The sequence below is a fragment of the Mustelus asterias genome, chromosome 1 (assembly GCF_964213995.1).
Source record: "Mustelus asterias chromosome 1, sMusAst1.hap1.1, whole genome shotgun sequence".
Lineage (NCBI taxonomy): Eukaryota > Metazoa > Chordata > Chondrichthyes > Carcharhiniformes > Triakidae > Mustelus > Mustelus asterias.
The window spans coordinates 39,679,098-39,699,589 of NC_135801.1; the positions used below are offsets into that span (position 1 = coordinate 39,679,098).

General features: G+C 41.0%; 1 protein-coding gene across 1 annotated transcript in view; it reads left to right on the forward strand.

The window, feature by feature from the left end:
- The window catches only part of dctn6 (dynactin subunit 6), a 42,142-nt gene extending 32,009 nt beyond the window's left edge, over positions 1–10,133 (forward strand). Inside the window, exons 6-7 of the mRNA XM_078211825.1 lie at positions 3,266–3,408; positions 9,872–10,133. Coding sequence (XP_078067951.1) covers positions 3,266–3,408; positions 9,872–9,970 — 242 coding nt within the window. The 3' untranslated portion in view covers positions 9,971–10,133. The remainder of the gene's footprint in view (positions 1–3,265; positions 3,409–9,871) is intronic.
- The last annotated feature ends 10,359 nt before the right edge of the window (positions 10,134–20,492 follow it).

Consider the following 20,492-nt stretch of genomic DNA (forward strand, 5'->3'; position numbering starts at 1 on the left):
ACATGCATTTTTACAAAATCAAAACATGCAAACATAACAGTAATATAGTTCATTTCAGTCCTTGTCTTCCACCATCGTACACTCCTCCTTGGGAGAAGTTATATCGATGGTCTCAGATACAGAATACCTGGGCCACTCGAATAAGTTCTAATGTTATCAGTAAAAAAACAGGGCAGTTATACATTTTCTTAATCTGATTCTCCGCCTTTCATTAGTTTAAAAGTAATTTCATTTAATGTCCATACGTCAGAATAAATCTTTCAGTTATTTCAGTCAATTGCCTAGTACTTCCCAGCATAATGGTTTCTCATTTGTCCATTACTAACCGGACGTTACACCCCTTGACTAAAGATACTTCCCCATTACCTGGATACTGTAAACACCATTGTAAAGCTTGAAGTTGAGGTTCCCACCGGCTCACCATCAAGTTGAGTAGGCATGTGTTCCTGCGTCCAGGGTCATGCCTAATCTAAGTCTGGGCTGCGAACCAACTATTCATAAAATTGCAAAATGTGTTCCCTCATAATTATCTCCCAGATATGAATCTGCTAACTAAGGCCTCACATACCTTTGGCTTTAAACTATTGAACTTTCCCATTATGCCTTTTGACACCTTGCATTGACCGAAATATTACTGTCAAAATAATTTAAAATGCATTTAAAATATCAACTTATATGTCTTAAAATCATAGTTACTTGTTTTAAATCTCTTACTGCATTAATGTGTGGGTAAGTTATCATTCCCCTCCCTACTGTTAGCTCTGTCGGTGTCTGTATTCCTTCTAAAATAAGAGAAATCTAAAATAATCGCCTTCAGTGACAAACTGCTTCATCTTCAAAATTCTCCTTCAGTCCTTAATTTTGCTTTGATTCCAAATCCAAGCCTCAGTTTGTTGTTGCAATGATAAATTAGTTCTGGTAATGTCCTCACAGAACTCGGCAGGATAACATATTACACGTGTGTAGTCTGGGCCATTCCGAAAGATCTTTTGATCTCTGTACCCTTCCTTGTTCATTGGCCTTAGCTCCTCCTCTGCCAAGTAATTCGACGACTTTGTTTGCTCTGGATCTGCGCCATCACATTCTGCACACTCTTTGGCAAAGACACATGGCAGGTTGTTTTTTTTGGTGTCAGGACCCATTTCAACCATGGTTCCAAAGATCACTTTGGCAGTTATGCTGCTACGAAAACTACCATAAGGTATTCGAACACCAGTTGTGTCATTGGGCATCCACATCTCTGCACACTGTACAGAATCATTAAGCCAGTGATTCATTTTAGATGATGATACAATTTTAGCGAACAGTCTGATCTCACGTTATTGTCCTTTCCTTTCATCCACAGTACAATACTTCAGTTCCTCTATCTCCTTTTTGAGATCACACAACTGTTGATGTATCCACACTTTGCATTGGTGATGTGCTGTCTTTGACAGTTCTGCAATTTATGTTCAGGCAATTTGAACTCAGGAACATGTTCCAAAACAGTCAATTTGGCAGGTATCGCTTGTCACACCTGCTCACTTTCTTTGTTCGCATCATTGTCCGTTTACTGGTTCTCCTTCTCTACCTCCACCAGTTTTGTGTGATTGATTGAGACTAGGCTGCTGCATCTCAGACTGAGTAAACATCAGCTTTTCCACCTAACCTGTGCCAACTAGAAAAGGTCATGTTTGCAAGAAAGGTGTTTAATCAGAACAGCACTTACTACAACTATATCATTCCCAATTATCTTAGTACTTCCCAGTGTATTCCCACATACCTGTCCATGTGATATTAGTAACTCTTTCAGGTCAGTTTGATTTTCCTCCAGAAGGCAACTCAGTAATCTATCCCAATTTGTAATAACATCCTCGTTATCCAATTTAATTTGAGGAATGTCATTCAGAGTCATCTGGATTCAGTTCTTCCCTCCGAGTTATAACCCCCATTAAAACCTCCTCCTGCTCTCCTTCCCTATCAAAATACCTTTTAAGCATATTCACGTGACACACATTGTGAGTTTTCGTTCTATCTGGTGTTCTTATCAAATAATTGACCTCACTCAATTTCCTTTCAATTTGATAAGGCCCTCTAAACATTGTTTTTAAAGGTTCACCTACCATTGGTAGCAATACTAAGACTTTGTCCCCACTAGAAAAACTACAAATTTTTGATTTCTTATCTGCTTCCTGTTTCATCACATGCTGTGCCACTTTTAAATGTAGTCTCGCCAATTGACCTCTATTCAACCTTTCCCAAAAATTTGACATAGTCTAATAATGTAGTCTCAGAACACTCTCTCACGAATTTCGCCTTAATCAATTTAAACGTTCCTCTGACTTCATGACCAAAAATCAATTCAAATGGACTGAATTTGGTTGATTCATTAGGCGCATCCCTAATTGCAAAGAGTACAAATGGAATTCCTTTTATCCCAATCCTCTGGATAATCTTGACAATAAGCCCTCAACATTGTCTTTAAAGTTTGATGCCACTGCTCTAACGCTCCCTGTGATTCTGGATGGTACGCAGTGGATTTAAATTGTTTTATTCCTAAGCTATCCGTAACCTCCTTGAACAACTTTGAGCTAAAATTTGATCCTTGATCTGATTGTATTTCTGTGGGTAGTCCATATTTAGTAAAAAAATTGAAGTAACTTCTCTACAATCTTTCTGGCTGTAACATTGCATAATGGAATGGCCTCTGGAAACCAAGTAGACACATCCATTATGGTCAATGGATATTGATTCCCATGTTTTAGGAAGGGGGTCCTTCGCAATCAATTAAGACCCGTGTAAAAGGTTCCTCAAATGTTGGAATGGGTATTAAGGGTGCTGGTTTTATCACTGCTTGAGTTTTCCCGATCACTTGACATATGTGACATGACTGACAAAATTAAACTACATCTTTGTGCAGTGCAGACCAATAAAAATGGGTTTGAATTTTAGCTTTGAGTTTTCCTTACTCCCTCCTCCTCGTACCTCATGTGCTACTTGCAATACATTGTAGGTGCCACTAGAGAGCTCTAAGGGCACTCACTGAGCCTGAAAAACAGGCTCAAACAATCCTAATTTCTCACTGAAGGTAATAACTTTAAGCAACAACTTCTTTTTAATTTTTAACAGTGTTTCATCCATCATAGATGGATGTTGTTGTCTCAATTATATTTTTCCTGAGTAAATTGACATGAATTACATTGCATATTTTGAGATTTATTTTGAACGCTTTAGTTTGAATCGCCATTTATTATTTGTTTAACTTCTGTAATTTTTTTTGTCTCAGCATTTATAGGTAGAAATGTGATCCTAACCAGTGGCTGCATTATTGGAGCCTGTTGTCAAGTAAACTCCTGTGAAGTTGTTCCTGAGAACACTGTTATCTATGGGATAGACTGTATGCGAAGAGTGCAGTCGGAACGGCCACAGGTAACATCTGCGGGCTGAGGAATGGCAGTCCAATGAGAGATGTTTTAATAGTTTACAACAGCAATGTCGAACATAGTCGAACTTGCCAAGACACTTCAGGAACATAAACAAATTTTGGCACCAAACACAAAGCAATATTAGGACAGATGGCCTACGGAGCATCTTAAAGGAAGAGAGAGAGCAGAAGAGATATAGAATTGTTCAGGGAGAAAATTCCACAGCTTGAGGCCTAGGCAATTGAAAGAATAGCAGCCAAAGATGGAGTGCTGGAAATGGAGAGGCATAAGAGGGCCAAGAGTGCAGAGATCCCAGGGGAATTTAAAGAAATAAGGAGTGGACAAAATCATGAGGGGATATAGACAAACAGTGCACTTTTTTTTTGTTTTGTTGGAATGTCAGCAGCACTGGCAGGGCTGTACTTATTACTCACCTGAACTATCCTGAGGGCATTAAATTGACCATGATCTGAGATTGGAGTAATCTCTAGATCAGACAGAGTAAGGATAGCAAGTTCTCTTCCCAGAAGGACATGTAAATTAAATTGGATTATTATAACAATTTAACAGCTTTTGTTGTAATCTTTTGTTGCATACTCACCAATTACCGTGTAGAATTCAGTTTCACAATTTGCCAAGGTAGACTTGGCCTCTTGAGTTTCTATGCCAGTACTAGAGCCATTAGTCCATCGTACCCATGCTACTTGGTCTAAGTACTTGTTCAGATACCATGGGTTTGCTAGAGACAAAGTAATTAGGTGAATAATATATAAGGTACTTCTACTGAACAATGGAAAATGTGTCTTTTGCATTGCATGTATACTGTTTACCTTACGATGGTGCTAGGGAAGTGAAATCATAGAGAGCTGTGGTTCAGAAGGTGGACATTCAGCCTGCTGTGTCTATGTTGGCTCTTTGACAGGCAGTCGTTCTTAGTGCCACATCCCTGTTTTGTTCGTAGCCTAAAACCTCTTCATCCTCAAGTGGCTGTTCAATTCCCTGTTTAAAATTATTTAACAAATCAATGTCCACCACTTCTTCAGATAGAACATTCCAGATCTCAACAACTGAGTGAAGAAATTTCTCCTCGTCTTCCCTCTTAATATTTTGCTCATGATTTTGAAACTATAAGCTCTGGTTATTGACCCACTCACCTGAGGAAATAGTTTTTCTTTACTCTGTGAAAGCCTCTCATCATCTTGAAAACTATTATTAGGCTACATGTGTTCCTTGGCTGCTCTAAGAACAGTCCTAACTTTTATAACCTCTCCCTATAATTGAAGTTCCTCGTCCCTGGTAACATCCTGGTATGTATGTACGTACCTTCACATCGTTCCTGAAGGGCTGTGCCCTGAATTGTCAAAAATAATCAGGCTGAGGCCAAACTACTGGCTTATAAAGTTCAAGCATGATTGCTTTGCTTTTATAATCAGTCCCTCTATTTGTAAATCTGTATTCTTTTTAACTACCAAATCAGCTTGCCCTGCCACTATTACGAATTTGTGCAAATGGACACCAAGATTTCTTGGTTCATCTACACTTGGCAGAATTATGTCATTCACACCATACTACCTTTCCATATTAACCCTCCTTCACACTTCTCCATATTGACTCCATCTACCAAGTTTCTGCCCATTTCACCGCTTTGACTATCATCTTGGATTATGTAACCTAATCACTTTCACAAACTTTGCCAAGTTTTGTGTCAACTGCAAATTTTATAATGCTACTCCCTACCCCTGAGTGTAAGTCATTTATAGAAATTGAAAAAGGTAATGTATCCAAAACTAACCCTTGGAGACCACCAGTGCAAACCACCTCTTGGTCTGAAAAATATGTCAGCCATCACCCTTCATTTCCTGTCACTAGGTCAATTTTGTATCCTTATCACTGTTTTCTCCTCAGTTCCACAGACTGCCACCTGCTTAGCAAGCCGACTGTGTTGCACTTTGTCAAAAGCTGATAAATACAACACCTGCTGCAGTATTTTGATCAGTCTTGTCTGTTACTCATCAAAATATTCAATCAAGTTAGACACGACTTACCTTTAGCAAATCCATGCTGGCTCTTTGGTTAACTCATGCCTTTCCAAATGAAAATTTATTTTCTCCAATATTTTTTCCTAATAACTTCCCCATCATCAAGACTACCTGTTGTTTCCTGGTTTCTCCCCCTCCCCTTTTGTAAACAGTGATGTAACATTAGCAAACCTGCAGTCTTCCAGCACTACTGTATCCAATTCGAACTGGAAGATTGTAACAAATGCCTCTGTTTTTCTACCTTTGCATCCCAGGTTCCTTGAAGAAGCATTATTTCTCAACCAGATGACTTGTCAACTTTCAATAATCTTTTTACTTTGTCCTCTGCCTTTTACTATCGTACCCATAAATTATCTGCACCAGCTTTCTACCTTAAACTGCTAGTCCAACATCCAGGCTTGGATGAACTACAATTTGGAGAATCCCTGCCAGTAACTCTTTCCCCAGTCATGGTCTCAGGTTGAACCAGACTGTTATTTATCTCAGAATCCAATTCATCCCCTAGTTCAGTCTTCAATTTCATATCACCATCATAAAGACTTTTATCCCCTAACATCTGTGGCATCCATTTTATCTTAATCTATCTCTAACTTAAATCTTAATCTGTACTTTTGTAACCTTTGAAAGATCAGTGCTCTCCTTAAGTCCTCTGTGAATGTAAAAGTCCTTTTCAGTTCATATGATTTTTTTGCTTCTGAATCCTTAAAGTTTTCTACATTGTACAGAATATTTCACTTAATAATTGAAGATGTCTTATATAAAGAAAAAATCATGCAGTCTTTACTTTTAAAGGCCTAACTTATTCTCAGATAAAAGGATATTTATTTGAAGGGAAAGCGATGGCCATGTGGTATTATCGCGAGACTATTAATCCAGAAACACAGCTCATGTTCAAGGGACCCAGGTTCGAATCCCGCCACAGCAGATGGTGGAAATTAATTCAGTAAAAAATATCTGGAATTAAGAATCTACTGATGACCATGAAACCATTGTAGATTGTCAGAAAAACCCATCTGGTTCACTAATGTCGTTTAGAGAAGGAAATCTGCTGTCCTTACCTGGTCTGGCCTACATGTGACTACAGAGCCTCAGTAATGTGGTTGACTCTCAACTGCCCTCCAAGGACAATTAGGGAAAGGCAATAAATGCTGGCCAGCCAGTGACGCCTTATGTCCCTTGAATAAATAAATTTAGTGAAAGAAAGTTTTTGGCTTTTACATAGCAAATTCCTGTTAAACAAAGATCCATAAAATATGCACAGCATCCAGGAGCTGTGCAAACAAGTCAAACAACTGATAATGAACAGTGCAAATTCTAAAACCAGAAGTGTCAGTCAGACAGTGAAATTTGCTGTCAGTCGAGCAGTGAAATTCAGCATCAGCTCCAGTGCAGAAAGCATATGTGGATAGAGCAGGAAAGTGGAATTGATGTTGAAGATTAGCCATGATCTTAGTTATAGCGGGTTCACAAAGCCATATGGCTTCCTGCTTTCATTCTTATGAAACACTTGCTCAAATTAAAACTTTGACACTGATGAAAAGTTTGATATAAGTGTAGATGGTTTCCACACTGCTTGGTGTTGTGTTAAGTAGTTAAAATGGAAGCTGAAATTATACAAGAGCAAAATCCACTTGTGAATCTACACCAATGTTAAGGCAGTTTAAATTAACTTATTTTACATTTGACTCATATTGTATAACAGGTTAATATTGACTCTGGGTGAAATGTGGAACAGTGTTCCATTACTCAATTCCACAGCACCAAAAAGAAATGTGTATTCACATCCAGTGACAACTTAATGAATTTTGTTCTTGTTGAAATTTAATTTAGCTGTGATAGGCTATGGATCAGAAACCCCAAGGTATATTATGAAGTTAGACTAGACCCTAACTATTTTCGGCACTAATGTGTGGATATGATGTTTCACAGTAGACACGATTGTACTGACAAATTGGGAAGCATTTATCAAAACAAACTTTATTTAACAACACAGTTTAACTATAACAAATGAATTAGCTTAATGTTTAACATTTGAACAAGGTACAATTCTGAACTCCTAAGTTATCCATATAAGTTCCAATTCCAGTAATATTCCCCTTACAGACTTAAACCCCTCTTCAAAATCAGTTAGCAAACACAGGCTTGTATGCTTTTAATTAGATTGCCAGTCCTAGAGTTCTCAGAGAGAGAGAAAGAGAGAGATATGTCTTGCTTCTTTTAGAATCAGGCAGAAACTGACTTTAAAAAAACTGTATCTTCCAAAGAACAATACAGCAAAGAACAGGCCCTTCGGCCCTCCAAGCCTGCGCCGCTCATCATAGAAATCATAGAAATCATGTGCCCAACTAGACCATTCATTTGTATCCCTCTATTCCCAGTCTGCTCATGTGGCTATCTAGATAAGTCTTAAACGATCCCAGCGTGTCCACCTCAATCACCTTGCTTGGGAGTGCATTCCAGGCCCCCACCACCCTCTGTGTAAAATACGTCCCCCTGACATCTGTGTTGAACCTTGCCCCCCTCACCTTGAACCTGTGACCCTTGTGTTCGTCACCTCCGACCTGGGAAAAAGCTTCCCACTGTTCACCCTATCTATGCCCTTCATAATTTTATACACCTCTATTAAGTCGCCCCTCATCCTCCGTCTTTCCAGGGAGAACAACCCCAGTTTACCCAATCTCTCCTCATAGCTAAGACCCTCCATACCAGGCAACATCCTGGTAAACCTTTTCTGTACTCTCTCCAAAGCCTCCATGTCCTTCTGGTAGTGTGGCGACCAGAACTGGATGCAGTATTCCAAATGTGGCCTAACCAACGTTCTATACAGCCGCAACATCATATGCCAACTTTTATATTCTATGCCCCGTCCAATAAAGGCAAGCATGCCATATGCCTTCTTCACCACCCTCTCCACCTGTGCTGCCACCTTTAAGGATCTGTGGACTTGTACACCCAGGTCCCTCTGTGTGTCTATACTCCTGATGGTTCTGCCATTTATTGTATAGCTCCCCCTTACATTAGATCTACCGAAATGCATCACTTTGCATTTATCTGGATTAAATTCCATCTGCCATTTCTCCGCCCAATGTTCCAGCCTATCTATTTCCTGCTGTATTCTCTGACAATGTTCATCACTATCCGCAACTCCAGCAATCTTCGTGTCGTCCGCAAACTTACTGATCACACCAGCTACATCTTCCTCCAAAACATTTATATATATATATCACAAACAGCAGAGGTCCCAGTACAGAGCCCTGCGGAACTCCACTAGTCACAGACCTCCATCCGGAAAAAGACCCCTCCACTGCTATCCACTGTCTTCTATGGCTAAGCCAGTTCTCCACCCATCTAGCTAGCTCACCTTTTATCCCGCAAGATTTAACCTTTTGCACCAGCCTGCCATGAGGGACCTTGTCAAACGCTTTACTAAAATCCATATAGATGACATCCACGGCCCTCCCCTCGTCAATCGTTTTTGCCATCACCTCAAAAAACTCAACCAAATTTGTGAGGCATGACCCCTCTCGTACAAAACCATGCTGTCTATCGCGAATGAGATTATTCAGTTCTAAATGCGCATATATCCTATCTCTAAGAATCTTCTCCAACAATTTCCCTACAAGCTCACCGCCTATAATTACCCGGGTTTTCCTTGCTACCCTTCTTAATTTGCTATCCTCCAATCCTCTGGGACCTCACCTGTGTCCAGTGAAGAGGCAAATATTTCTGTTAGAGGCCCAGCAATTTCATCTCTTGCCTCCCTGAGGAGTCTAGGATAGATGCCATCCAGCCCTGGGATTTGTCTGTCTTAATGTTTCCTAAAAAACCTAACACTTCCTCACTTGTAATTGAGATTTTTTCTAACGGGTCAACACATCTCTCTGAGACAATACCAGTCAACATGTCCCTCTCCTTTGTGAATACTGATGCAAAGTATTCATTTAGGATCTCACCTACTTCCTTTGGTTCTAAGCATAATTCCCCTTTTGTGTCCCTGAGAGGTCCAATTCTTTCCCTAACAACCCTCTTGTTCCTAACGTATGTTTCCCTGCAAATGTAGCTCCTCCCATTAGCATATGACTCTGTCTCTGTCAATGAACCTAATCAAAACTCTACTCTGACCCCAAGGGAAACCTAAGTAAACACAAAAGCATTAACTCTGTTTAGACATTTGCATTAGCTTAAAATCATTCTCCTACATTTTCAACATTTGAGCCGTCTGTGGTCGAGACAAATTGACACCTTGTAAAACAGCTGAATTTTAAACATACCCCTTAAAAGAAACATGATATCAATATATTTCTTAAAGGCACAGTATCGTCACAACTGTTTATCCATATAATGAGATGCAATGGTCTGAAACTTAGAAAACTATTATTCTGTGTTTAAATACCTTATTCAGTTAGTACCTAATCTTTTTATTTGCAGCCACAAACTCTGCAGCTAGACTTTCTGATGAAGATCTTGCCTAATTATCATCATCTGAAGAAAACAGTGAAAGGAAGCTCCACTCCAATAAAAAGCTGAATAGAACCAGATTCTGGCTCTGCGGAGGAATTAATGCATTTATTTGATCAAAGACATATTCATTTAAAGCAGTAATCAGTGCTGTAATAAACTAACCAATGTATGTAAAACCATTACTCACTTAAATTAATGTGTTCTTTACGATAAAATGGTGATAGAAATTGGGCATCATAATTGTTAAGTACCTTTTCAACTCCACCAATTACTTTCATGTCCTCGTGTTTATTCCATATTTCTCAGTTAATCCCATTCTTCAAAACTAATCTTATGTCCATAACTATCAACTAAATCATTGACATAGTCACTGAGTGCCTACACTTAAAATTAAAATATTGAGAGATCGTGGGCTTGATTTTCCTCTGAATTAAATGCTACCTATTTTGAGGTGTACGAGGGGCATGAGAAATCTTTAATTTCCAAAAATGAGTGGATTTGGGTTGGGTGGATGAAAATATGTTAAAAATCTGGCACTCATCTCCAACTCTCCCACTTACAATTTTAATGGAGGCACAAAGTTGGTTATTTAAATATAACACTGCGGTGTGACTTTAAAATTATTTTAAATGGTCAGCTGGGTTTGGGGAAGTCTGGAAGCTTCAAAGGGAGATTATGATTCCCAGATCAAGAAGGCACAAATCTTTCCACTTACCTGATGAATAGACCGCCTTCGTTTTATACATTCCCCCCCTCCACCAACCCCACCCACCCTGGGATTTCACAACCCTGACCATCCCTTCCTATTCCCCTTGACTTTTCTGGTCTTCCCACAGTGCCAGCCCTTAATCATCCTTGCATTCCAAATCCAGACCCTCAATCTTCCCTCAAAGCTTGGTTATGACCTCCTTCTGCCACTCCAAATCAGAAAACTGCACACCAGCCCACAGCTGAAATCAGATCAGGAGCATTAAATTTGTTTTTAAGAGCGACTGCCTGAAATTCATAATGGAAACAACTGAGCTTGGGAATACTGTCCCAAAAATCTGTTGGTCCCTGTTCAGACTTGTTGGAAGCCTATCTGCTATCTTTAAAAGTTTTGACAATAAGTCAGTCTAATCAATGGCACTTGCTCTCCAAAGCTATGATGTCCAAACAAGTCAAAATCCTGCAGCTACTGCATTATATGTTTGAGCCTGTAGTAAGATATTCAATGTCTTTGCAGTAACTAGCCAGTAAAGCAAGGAGGCATCGTGACTCCCCACCCTTTCAATCACTTCTTTGCAGCAATGCTCAAGAAAGTCACCAGAAACATGTTTGCAACATTTGATTGTGTGCACACATGCTCTTCAATATCTCCAGACTGCATGTCTCCACCAACGTCACAGAGGCACTAACAAAAAGCTTCTGTATCCAGATGATTGTGCCCCAGTTGCTCATAAAGAAGACAATGAGATTGTAAGAATTGGGACTTAATAAATGATACTTTTCAGAATAAGGATAGAATTCATAAGGAATTGATGGACATAATCTAAGGCCACCTTGGCAGAGAAACTCTTCTTTGGAAAAACACAAACATTCCCAAAAGTGTAAATGTGTCCTGATTCGGGCTTCTTTAAGTCAGTAGGATCACTTCTAGTACCTCTTATCTATTGAAATGTCTGGCATAGGCTAACAAATGGCCCTCAACAAGAGGTAAACTAAACAGTGACCTCAGATGGAAGATGAATCAGTGAATATGGAGGAATGATAGAGGAAGAGTTTTCTAACACTTTGTCTAGAGAGCAGAATGCTGCTGCCACAAACTACTGAGATTAACATACTTTGTGTCAACATTTATCTTCTGGGATCAGTGAACCACACACAAGTGTCATGAATGATATACCTTTCCTGTCTAGTTAATGATTCGTATCTAAACTGTTGCTTCTTGATAAACTACCTTAAAATACCTTAAGAATTCTAGACTGGTAATCTGCAACTCCCGCCCACCACGGGAATTGTAGCAGGCAGGACACAGACTCCCATCCAAAGGTTCATTGACCTTGTGCAGGATTTTCTGGTTTTGGGTTGAGTGGGTCAGCTGGAAAATCCCATCCCCAAACTTTAAAAATTTACAAACGAATCAGCAGTGGGATTCGCAGGTTGAAGTATCATTGGCTTGAAATTTGAGAAGCAATAGCCTTTGGCTGTAGTTAAACACACGTGGAGTAGTTCATAAGTGAAGCCAGAAGTCTCATTGGCATATGACATTTGGGTGGGATTTTATGGCCTTGCTCAGGCGAGACTGGAAATTCCCACCCGAGGTCGATGGAGATTTTCGTTGTTTGCCCTCCCCAACTCCAATTCCATGGCGGGCGAAGTGGTAGAATTCCGGCCATAGAGTCTAATTGAGAAGTGTGTCTGGTGTGGAAGATATCCTGGGAGATCCTGTAGAAGAGTATGACAGAGATTACAAGTATATTCTTGATAGATTTTCTACAGAGGTTCAGAAGGGTAAGATTAAGTTAAAACAAGATTTGGAACAAGTTGGCTTATGATGCATGGGTGTGCCTTAAAGCTGACTCAAAATACAAGGAGTTACGGGAATGGGTATATATGTTGCAAAAGGAAAGTAATAGTTGGCAATGCTGTTTTGCACAATCAATTATGCTGGGAACAGAAGTTACATGATAGAACACGTTATAGAAGGACGAAAATCTAAACCAAACGGAACAAAATATTGATTTACCATCTCTTGTTGGACAGTTTGAGTTCGAGATTTGATGCCTAATGTGGGATCTTGTGTGTTTTTTAAATCATTTAGGGGATGTGAGCATTGCTGCCTTGACCAGCATCAATGGCCCATCCCTGGTTGCCCTTGAGAAGGTAGTGGTGAAGCCTTGAACTGCTGCAGTCCCTGAGGTATAGGTACACCCACAGTGTTAAGGATGGAATTCCAGGATAATGATCCAGCAACAGTGAGGAATGGCCATATATTTCCAACTCAGGATGGTGAGTGACTCCAGGTGATGGTTCCCAGGTGTCTGCTGCCCTTGTCCATCTAACTGGTCGCAGCGATGGGTTTGGCAGGTGCTGCCTAAGGAGCCTTTCTACAATACATTTTGTAGGTGATATACACTGCTGCCACTGTTCATCGGTGGTGAAAGGATTGAATGTTTGTGAGGAGGATAACAATTACGCAAGGATGCTTTGTTGTGGAGTATGCCAAGCTTCTTGAGTGTTGTTGGAGCTGCACTCATCCAGGAAAGTGGAGAGTATTCCATCACACTTCTGACTTGTGCCTTATAGATGGTGGATTGGCTTTGGGGGAGTCAGGAGGCAAATTACTCGCTATAGGATTCCTAGCCTTTGACCTGCTCTGGTAGCCACAGTACCTATAAGGCTAGCCTGTTCAGAGATAATCCCAGGATGTTGATAGTGGGGACTGCAGTGATGGTAATACCGTTGAATGCTAAGGGACAATGGTTAGATTCTCTCTTGTTGAAGCTGGACATTGCTTGGTACTTGTGTGGCACAAATGTTATTTAGCACTTGTCAGCTTAAGCCTGGATATTGTACAGACCTTGCATGGACTGCTTCAGTATCTGAGGAGTCGAGAATGGTTCTGAACATTGTGCAGTCTTCAGCAAACTTCCCCACTTTTGAGCTTATGGAAAGAAGGTCACTGATGAAGCAGTTGAAGAACGGTTGTGCCTAGGTCACTACTCTCCATGTCCTGGAGCTGAGATGAAAAGTAATGAGGTCAGGAGCTGAGTGACCCTGGTGGAACTCAAACTCAGACTATGCGAATTAGTAACTAAGTTTGACTTTGCCTGGGTAGCTGATATCCAGACAAGTGACTCTACCACACCTCCCGCAGAGAAGTGGTTTCTCCTCTTTGATACAATGGAGGTGGGAGACTGGCAGACTGCACTGTTGATAATGGAAGCCCTCAACCATTAATATTGACTCCACCACTATCATCCACGAACCTTACCCCAGCCCCATAAAGCAGAAATCCCTTACCCAGCTGAAAGAATACCATATATTCATACACCATCAAATCATTGTGAAGGCAGGGATTTTGGGTTGGTACAATGGAAGGCTAGGGAGAAATATTACTTAATAACAATTATCCAAAAGATGGATACAAGAGAGAGCTGGAGAATATTTTAAGTCCATCCAGGGGCTTAAGGCTGGCAAGAGTTTCTAAGAGAGCAGAATGCTACCACAAGCCTTTGAGATCAATGCACTCTGTGCCAACCATCCATTCATCCTCTGGCATCAGTGAGCTGCTTTCATCTGTCACAGGCCATAAGCCTTCCCTATCTATTTAGCTAATGCATCATATGTCAACTGTGGTTTCTTGATAAACTACCTTAAAATGACTTACAAATTCTTGACTGTCTGTGGTTTTCAAACCTTGAAAATGTACAAGACTATAGTAAACAAACTTTTGAGTTTCCAAAAACTTTGGTCTGTAAATCAATGCCTCCGAGACTGAGGTTAAATATAAGCACTAGGCACATGCTATGAATCACCTAACATAACCATTGATGCTACCAGTCTCTCAAGATTGTACAGAAACATTCTCATACCTTGGTAGATTGCTCTCTACAATTGCCATTATTAACAAAGATGTGGAGTTGCTGACGTTGGTCTGTGGTAAGCACAGTAAGTAGTCTCACAACACCATGTTAAAGTCCAACAGGTTTATTTGATAGCACGAGCTTTCAGAGCGCTGCTCTTTCATCAGGAGAGTGCCTAACCGCTGTGACACCATGCCTCACCTGATGAAGGAGCGGCACTCCGAAAGCTCGTGCTACCAAATAAACCTGTTGGACTTTAACCTGGTGTTGTGAGATTATTAACAAAGATATCCGTGCAAGAACGCAAGTTCTCCTACTCCATGACCATGTTTGGAAATAGCAAGGTATTAAGCTCAAAACTAAAATCAAACTTTGCCGGTCCTTACTACCCTGCTGCATTGTGCACAATCCTGGATCTGCTATAGATGCCACATCAAAGTTCCAGATTATTTCCATCAAACACTGAGATACATCATCAGGCGGCATGGTGTCACAGTGGTTAGCACTGCTGCTTCACAGCAACAGGGACCTGGTTCAATTCTGGCATTGGGTGACTGTGGAGTTTTCACATTCTCCCCGTGTCTGCGTGGGGTCCTCTGGGTGGTCTGGTTTCCTCCCACAGTCCAAAGATGTGCGGGTTAGGTGGATTGGCCATGCTAAATTGCCCCTTAAGTGTCCAAAGATGTGAGGGTTGGTGAATTAGCCATAATAAATGCGCGGAGTTATGAGGATAGGGAAGGGGTGGGTGTGGGTGAGATGCTCTTTCAGAGTCAATGCAAACTTGATGGGCTGAATGGCTTCTTTCTGTACTGTAGCGATTCTATGGATTTGATGGCAGGGTAAAATCACAAATAATCAGGTCCTTCATCATATGGGGTTCAACAGCAGGAAGACTGAGATCATGTACCAACCAACTCAAAAACAGCTTCTTGCCTGCTGCCATCAGACTTTTAAATGGACCTACCTAGCATTTTAATCTTTCTCTATACCCTAGCTATGACTGCAACACTACATTCTGCACTCTTTTCTTTCCTCCCCTTTGTACGGTATGTTTTGGCTGTATTGCGCATAAGAAACAATACTTTTCACTGTATACTAATACATGTGACAATAATAAATCAAATCATATCAAACCACCCTCCAGAAAATTCAACTTAACTGGGCAGGCGTCACCACATGGATGATTACCACAAAAACCCTAAGCTGATCTTCTACAGGGAACTACCTCAGGGGAAATCTCATCAAGATGGTCAGTAAGAATGATAAACTGACGTCTTAAAAAAGAGCCTTACAAAATTCTGTATTCCAGGCTTTTGGTAAATCAGTTCAGTCAACTGGCCCATGTGGAGACAAGTGTTCAAACACAATTCAACATAACCCTATGTCAAAACTTGTGAAGTGGGAAAAATATACAGATGAGTACACTTTAAAAAATGACTGCCTGGCACATAAACAGTCACCTGGGAAAGAGACATTAAACAGGCACTGACTTTTAGTACAGACAGCCACCTGAGATTAAAACATAAAGGACAGACAGCTATTTAAAGTTAAACATGAAGAAATCAGATCCTGCAGGAAGCCAGCCAGGGCTTGAGGCACTCTTGAGGAAAGGGACAATAGGGTTGGGTAAAGAGATTAGCTACAGATGGGGTCGGGAATACATAAATGCAGGAAAGCCAATTATTATATGAATGAACCGAAACTGAAGTCATTACAAAGAACAAAGAGAACAAAGAACAGTACAGCACAGGAAACAGGCCCTTCGGCCCTCCAAGCCTGTGCCGCTCCTTGGTGAAACTAGACCAATCGTTTGTATCTCTCCATTCCCAGGCTGCTCATGTGACTATCCAGGTAAGTCTTAAACAATGTCAGCGTGTCTGCCTTCACCACCCTACTTGGCAGCGCATTCCAGGCCACCACCACCCTCTGTGTAAAAAACATCCCTCTAATATCTGAGTTATACTTCGCCCCCTCTCACCTTGAGCCCATGACCCCGTGTGATCGTCACTTCTGATCTGGGAAAAAGCTTCCCACTGTTCACCCTATCTATCCCCTTCATAATCTTGTACACCTCTATTAGATCTCCCCTCATTCTCCGTCTTTTCAGGGAGAACAACCCCAGTTTACCCAATCTCTCCTCATAGCTAAGACCCTCCATACCAGGCAACATCCTGGTAAACCTTCTCTGCACTCTCTCCAACGCCTCCACGTCCTTCTGATAGTGTGGTGACCAGAACTGGACACAGTACTCCAAATGTGGCCTAACCAGCATTCTATACAGCTGCAACATCAGACTCCAGCTTTTATACTCTATACCCTGTCCTATAAAGGCAAGCATACCATATGCCTTCTTCACCACCTTCTCTACCTGTGTTGCCACCTTCAAGGATTTGTGGACTTGCACACCTAGGTCCCTCTGTGTTTCTATACTCTTGATGGCTCTGCCATTTATTGTATAACTCCTCCCTACATTATTTCTTCCAAAATGCATCACTTCGCATTCATCTGGATTAAATTCCATCTGCCACCTCTCCGCCCAATTTTCCAGCCTATCCATATCCTGCTGTATTGCCCGACAATGCTCATCACTATCCGCAAGTCCAGCCATCTTTGTGTCATCCGCAAACTTGCTGATAACACCAGTTACACCTTCTTCCAAAGGGAAAATGTACCCATCCTATGAAACAATGCGATGTTAACATGCTTATGTCTGTATCTGTCTATATTTGTCTATAACGATGTGTTAACGATCGATCACCGACTTGATTACAAAGATGTGATAATGGCTAGATGTCCGGTCCATCTATTGTGTAAAGGGTATAAAGATGGACCGCTCCTATTGTCTCATTGAGAGAAGGTTTGCTGCTTGTTAGTGCCTTGTCTCCATGAAGATTCGTTAAAATAAAACTGTATTCTTGAAACCTTCAAGCCTGACTCAGTGGTACATTTCCCACAACAATTGGCGTAGTCGGCACGGATCCTATTACTGGTGAGATCGATTGGCCACGATCGGAGCCGGGGTAGAGATCACTGAATCTGTGAGAGTCAGACAAGGTCAAGGATACACTTTGCAAGGGGTTAAACCGAAGGGGTATTTGTAGTAATAAGTATTGTTGTTTGTGATATAGTGATGAATACCAACTGCTGATAGTGATAAGTAACTGTTGCTTGTGCTGACTGACAAGAGGACAAGGTACTGCCTGTCTCAAAACCCTGCCTTAGACCGGCTGTTAAGAGGAGAAACCTCCCACGCGAAGGCCAGGAGATTGAAGTGGGTAAAGAGACACCAAGGGCACTTAGGATTGTGAAGCACAAGTGGCAGAGGTCGGTTAACATCAAACTCTGTAGCGGTGAACAAACGCAGAGTCGCCATCTGATTGCATGAAAGTTTGAAAAGTTGGGAACTGTACTGTCAATGTTGTGAAAAGCGGGGCGGAAAAGGAGCTTGATCAACTCTGACCTAAACTGGACTCCGATGGAGAAGCACATTGCCGAGGTGGTAATAGTGGAAGCCGTGAGTATAACTTGAAACCCTGTAATGGTACTGAAACATGGTGCTAGAGTAGTAATAGTGGCCGGGGGTAGTGACGTCCCTACGGTAGAGAGCACACTTTACTAGGGAGTAATCGTGGCCGGGGTTAGTGAAGTCTGCGAAATGGCAGATAATGAAGTTAAAAGGGGACCTGCAGGATCCCTCATTGAAATTTACATGACAGACAGGAAAGAGTTAATAAAGAGAATGCAAAAGGATGGCTGGGAAACTTCTCAGACCGTAGAGCAGCAGAGAAAGTGGATAGATAAGGAAAAGAGAAACAAGACAAAGAAGATAGAAGTATTGTTAATACATCAGTTAGCTGGTCTAATTGAGCAAGTAGTCACCTCTACTAAGAAGTGGAGTGAAGATAAAGAAAGGATTAGAGAATTAGAATCCTGAGTGAGGGAACTGGAGAAGCAAAACCAGGTTTTAGAAGAAAAGCAATGGAGAGGGGAAACTGTTCCTCTACCTCCTTATGAGTCCACACAGCAGGGACCAACAGCTCCTTCAGAGGAGTGGGAAGCGCTAGAACACAACTTAGCACCAGTAACCCGAGGGGGAACAAATGCGCGACCAAAGGCAACTTATCAACCCTTCACCCCAGGTGAGAGACAGCAGATAATGGCTTCCCTGGGTAAATTACAACCTTGAAGTGCAAACACTAAATTCTGGGAAGAATTAGACACAATCTGGGTAGGACACCAATTACACCTGAGAGACGTACACCAGCTGGTCAGGGCAGCCTGTCCAGCGGGTAAGTAGAGGCAGGTAGCAGGTGGACCCGCCGCTCCTCCAGCACAGGATTATAGTGGGGGACAGTGGACACATGCAGTCACCCTAACATCAGAGATAGATGCCCAACAGGCACCCTTCACCCAGTTTAAAGCAGAGATTCAGAGGGTATTAGGGAATGCTCCCACTAACTGGGGCAGAATTACCACAACAAAACAGTTAAAAGGGGAAGGAGCTTCTGAATACAGGGAACGGTTGTTCCAGGTATATCAAGAGTGCTCAGGACAAGGGAACCCAGGTCGAGGGGATTGAGCGTTCATCCAGGCTTTTAAGGATGGACTCTCCAGCGCTCACCAGGTCATCCTAAAAATGGGAGTGATTATGTCCCAAGATTATAATGAATTGGTAGAATGGGCTAGTGGCATATCTGGAGGTGGATAGGAGAGATCTTAGTTTTTGTATTTCAGTGTGTTTGTGTGATCTGGAAGCTTGTTGAATGTAGGTGGTTGTTGTTGTATTAGATTGAGAGCAGGAGCTGAAGACTGTTCCTGTGGAGTGTTTGTTGCAGGCAGTGGGTGCAGTGCGTTGCACCTTGGTTTAGCCTCAGGGGGGCTGGGGGAGTGTCAAAACTGTTAAAGATTAAAGTGATAAGATTTCTTGAAGTTACTTCTGTTTTGAGCTTAATTACAGTTTGGAAGAAAGAAGAATAAAAGCGACTGTCTTAATCAACGTTCTGTTTTCTCTTTAAATGTTTTACTTACATCCCAGTTTGAATGAAAAAGGATGTGCTGTGGAATGACTGTTGGAAGCTTCCATGTGTGTCTGTGTGTGTTTAAACAAAGTGGCTGCGTGGATGTTTAGTTGTTTTTTTCTTTAATGTTTTAATGTTAAGAAAGGATTTAAACCTTGGAAGGAACCATGTGCTCTTTCCTTTGTCTTGAAGTAGAAATTATAAGAGTTAGTTGAGAAGTTAAGAGAAGAAAATAAGTAATTTTGTGGAAAGGTAGAAAAGCAGGAACAAAAGAATGAGGTAAATATATTGTCTATGAGTTAGTTTAAAGTATATCAAGTCAGTGAAATACCGTATTAAGGTCCGCAGAATATCGCGATTTACGAACGTCGGATAGTTTAGTATTCTGTAATTGGTTAAGATTATGTACTGCCGTCGGAATTTCATGTGCCATCTATTGTTCAAGGTTTGTCAAATATAAAAACACTGCAAAGCTTAAGATCTAGCCAGTTAAGAATCAAACCAAAACGTTTCTAATCAATTAACTAGTATGTATTGTATCTACTTTGATTTTGATTCAGTGTCTGGTATTTTCCTAGAGTGCGGGGGTTTTGATCTGGGGCTCAGTTTAAAAATGGAAACGGCTTGAATTAAAAGGGTTTGGATATCACGGTTACGATGTGTGAAGTGGTATGATACAACTGCCGCTTGATTATTTTTATTATACACTACAGCACTGCCATATAGACCCGAGAATAACATCAAATCCTGAAAAGCCTTAACCAACTTTGTATGATATATTTATGTACTATATATTGTGTATCAAATTAGAGATAATGTAAGAGTACATCATATAAAGATGGAGCTGTATGGCATGTGATTTTAATGGGGAAAGTGATGTCTTTTGATAGGATTATATACAAATGAATGGATGTCCAGCTGCAGCCAAAAAAGGCCAGTACAAAGTGTTATTTAATTCACACTAAGCTTTCTATGGAAGGGGGATATGTAATTAAATGTAAA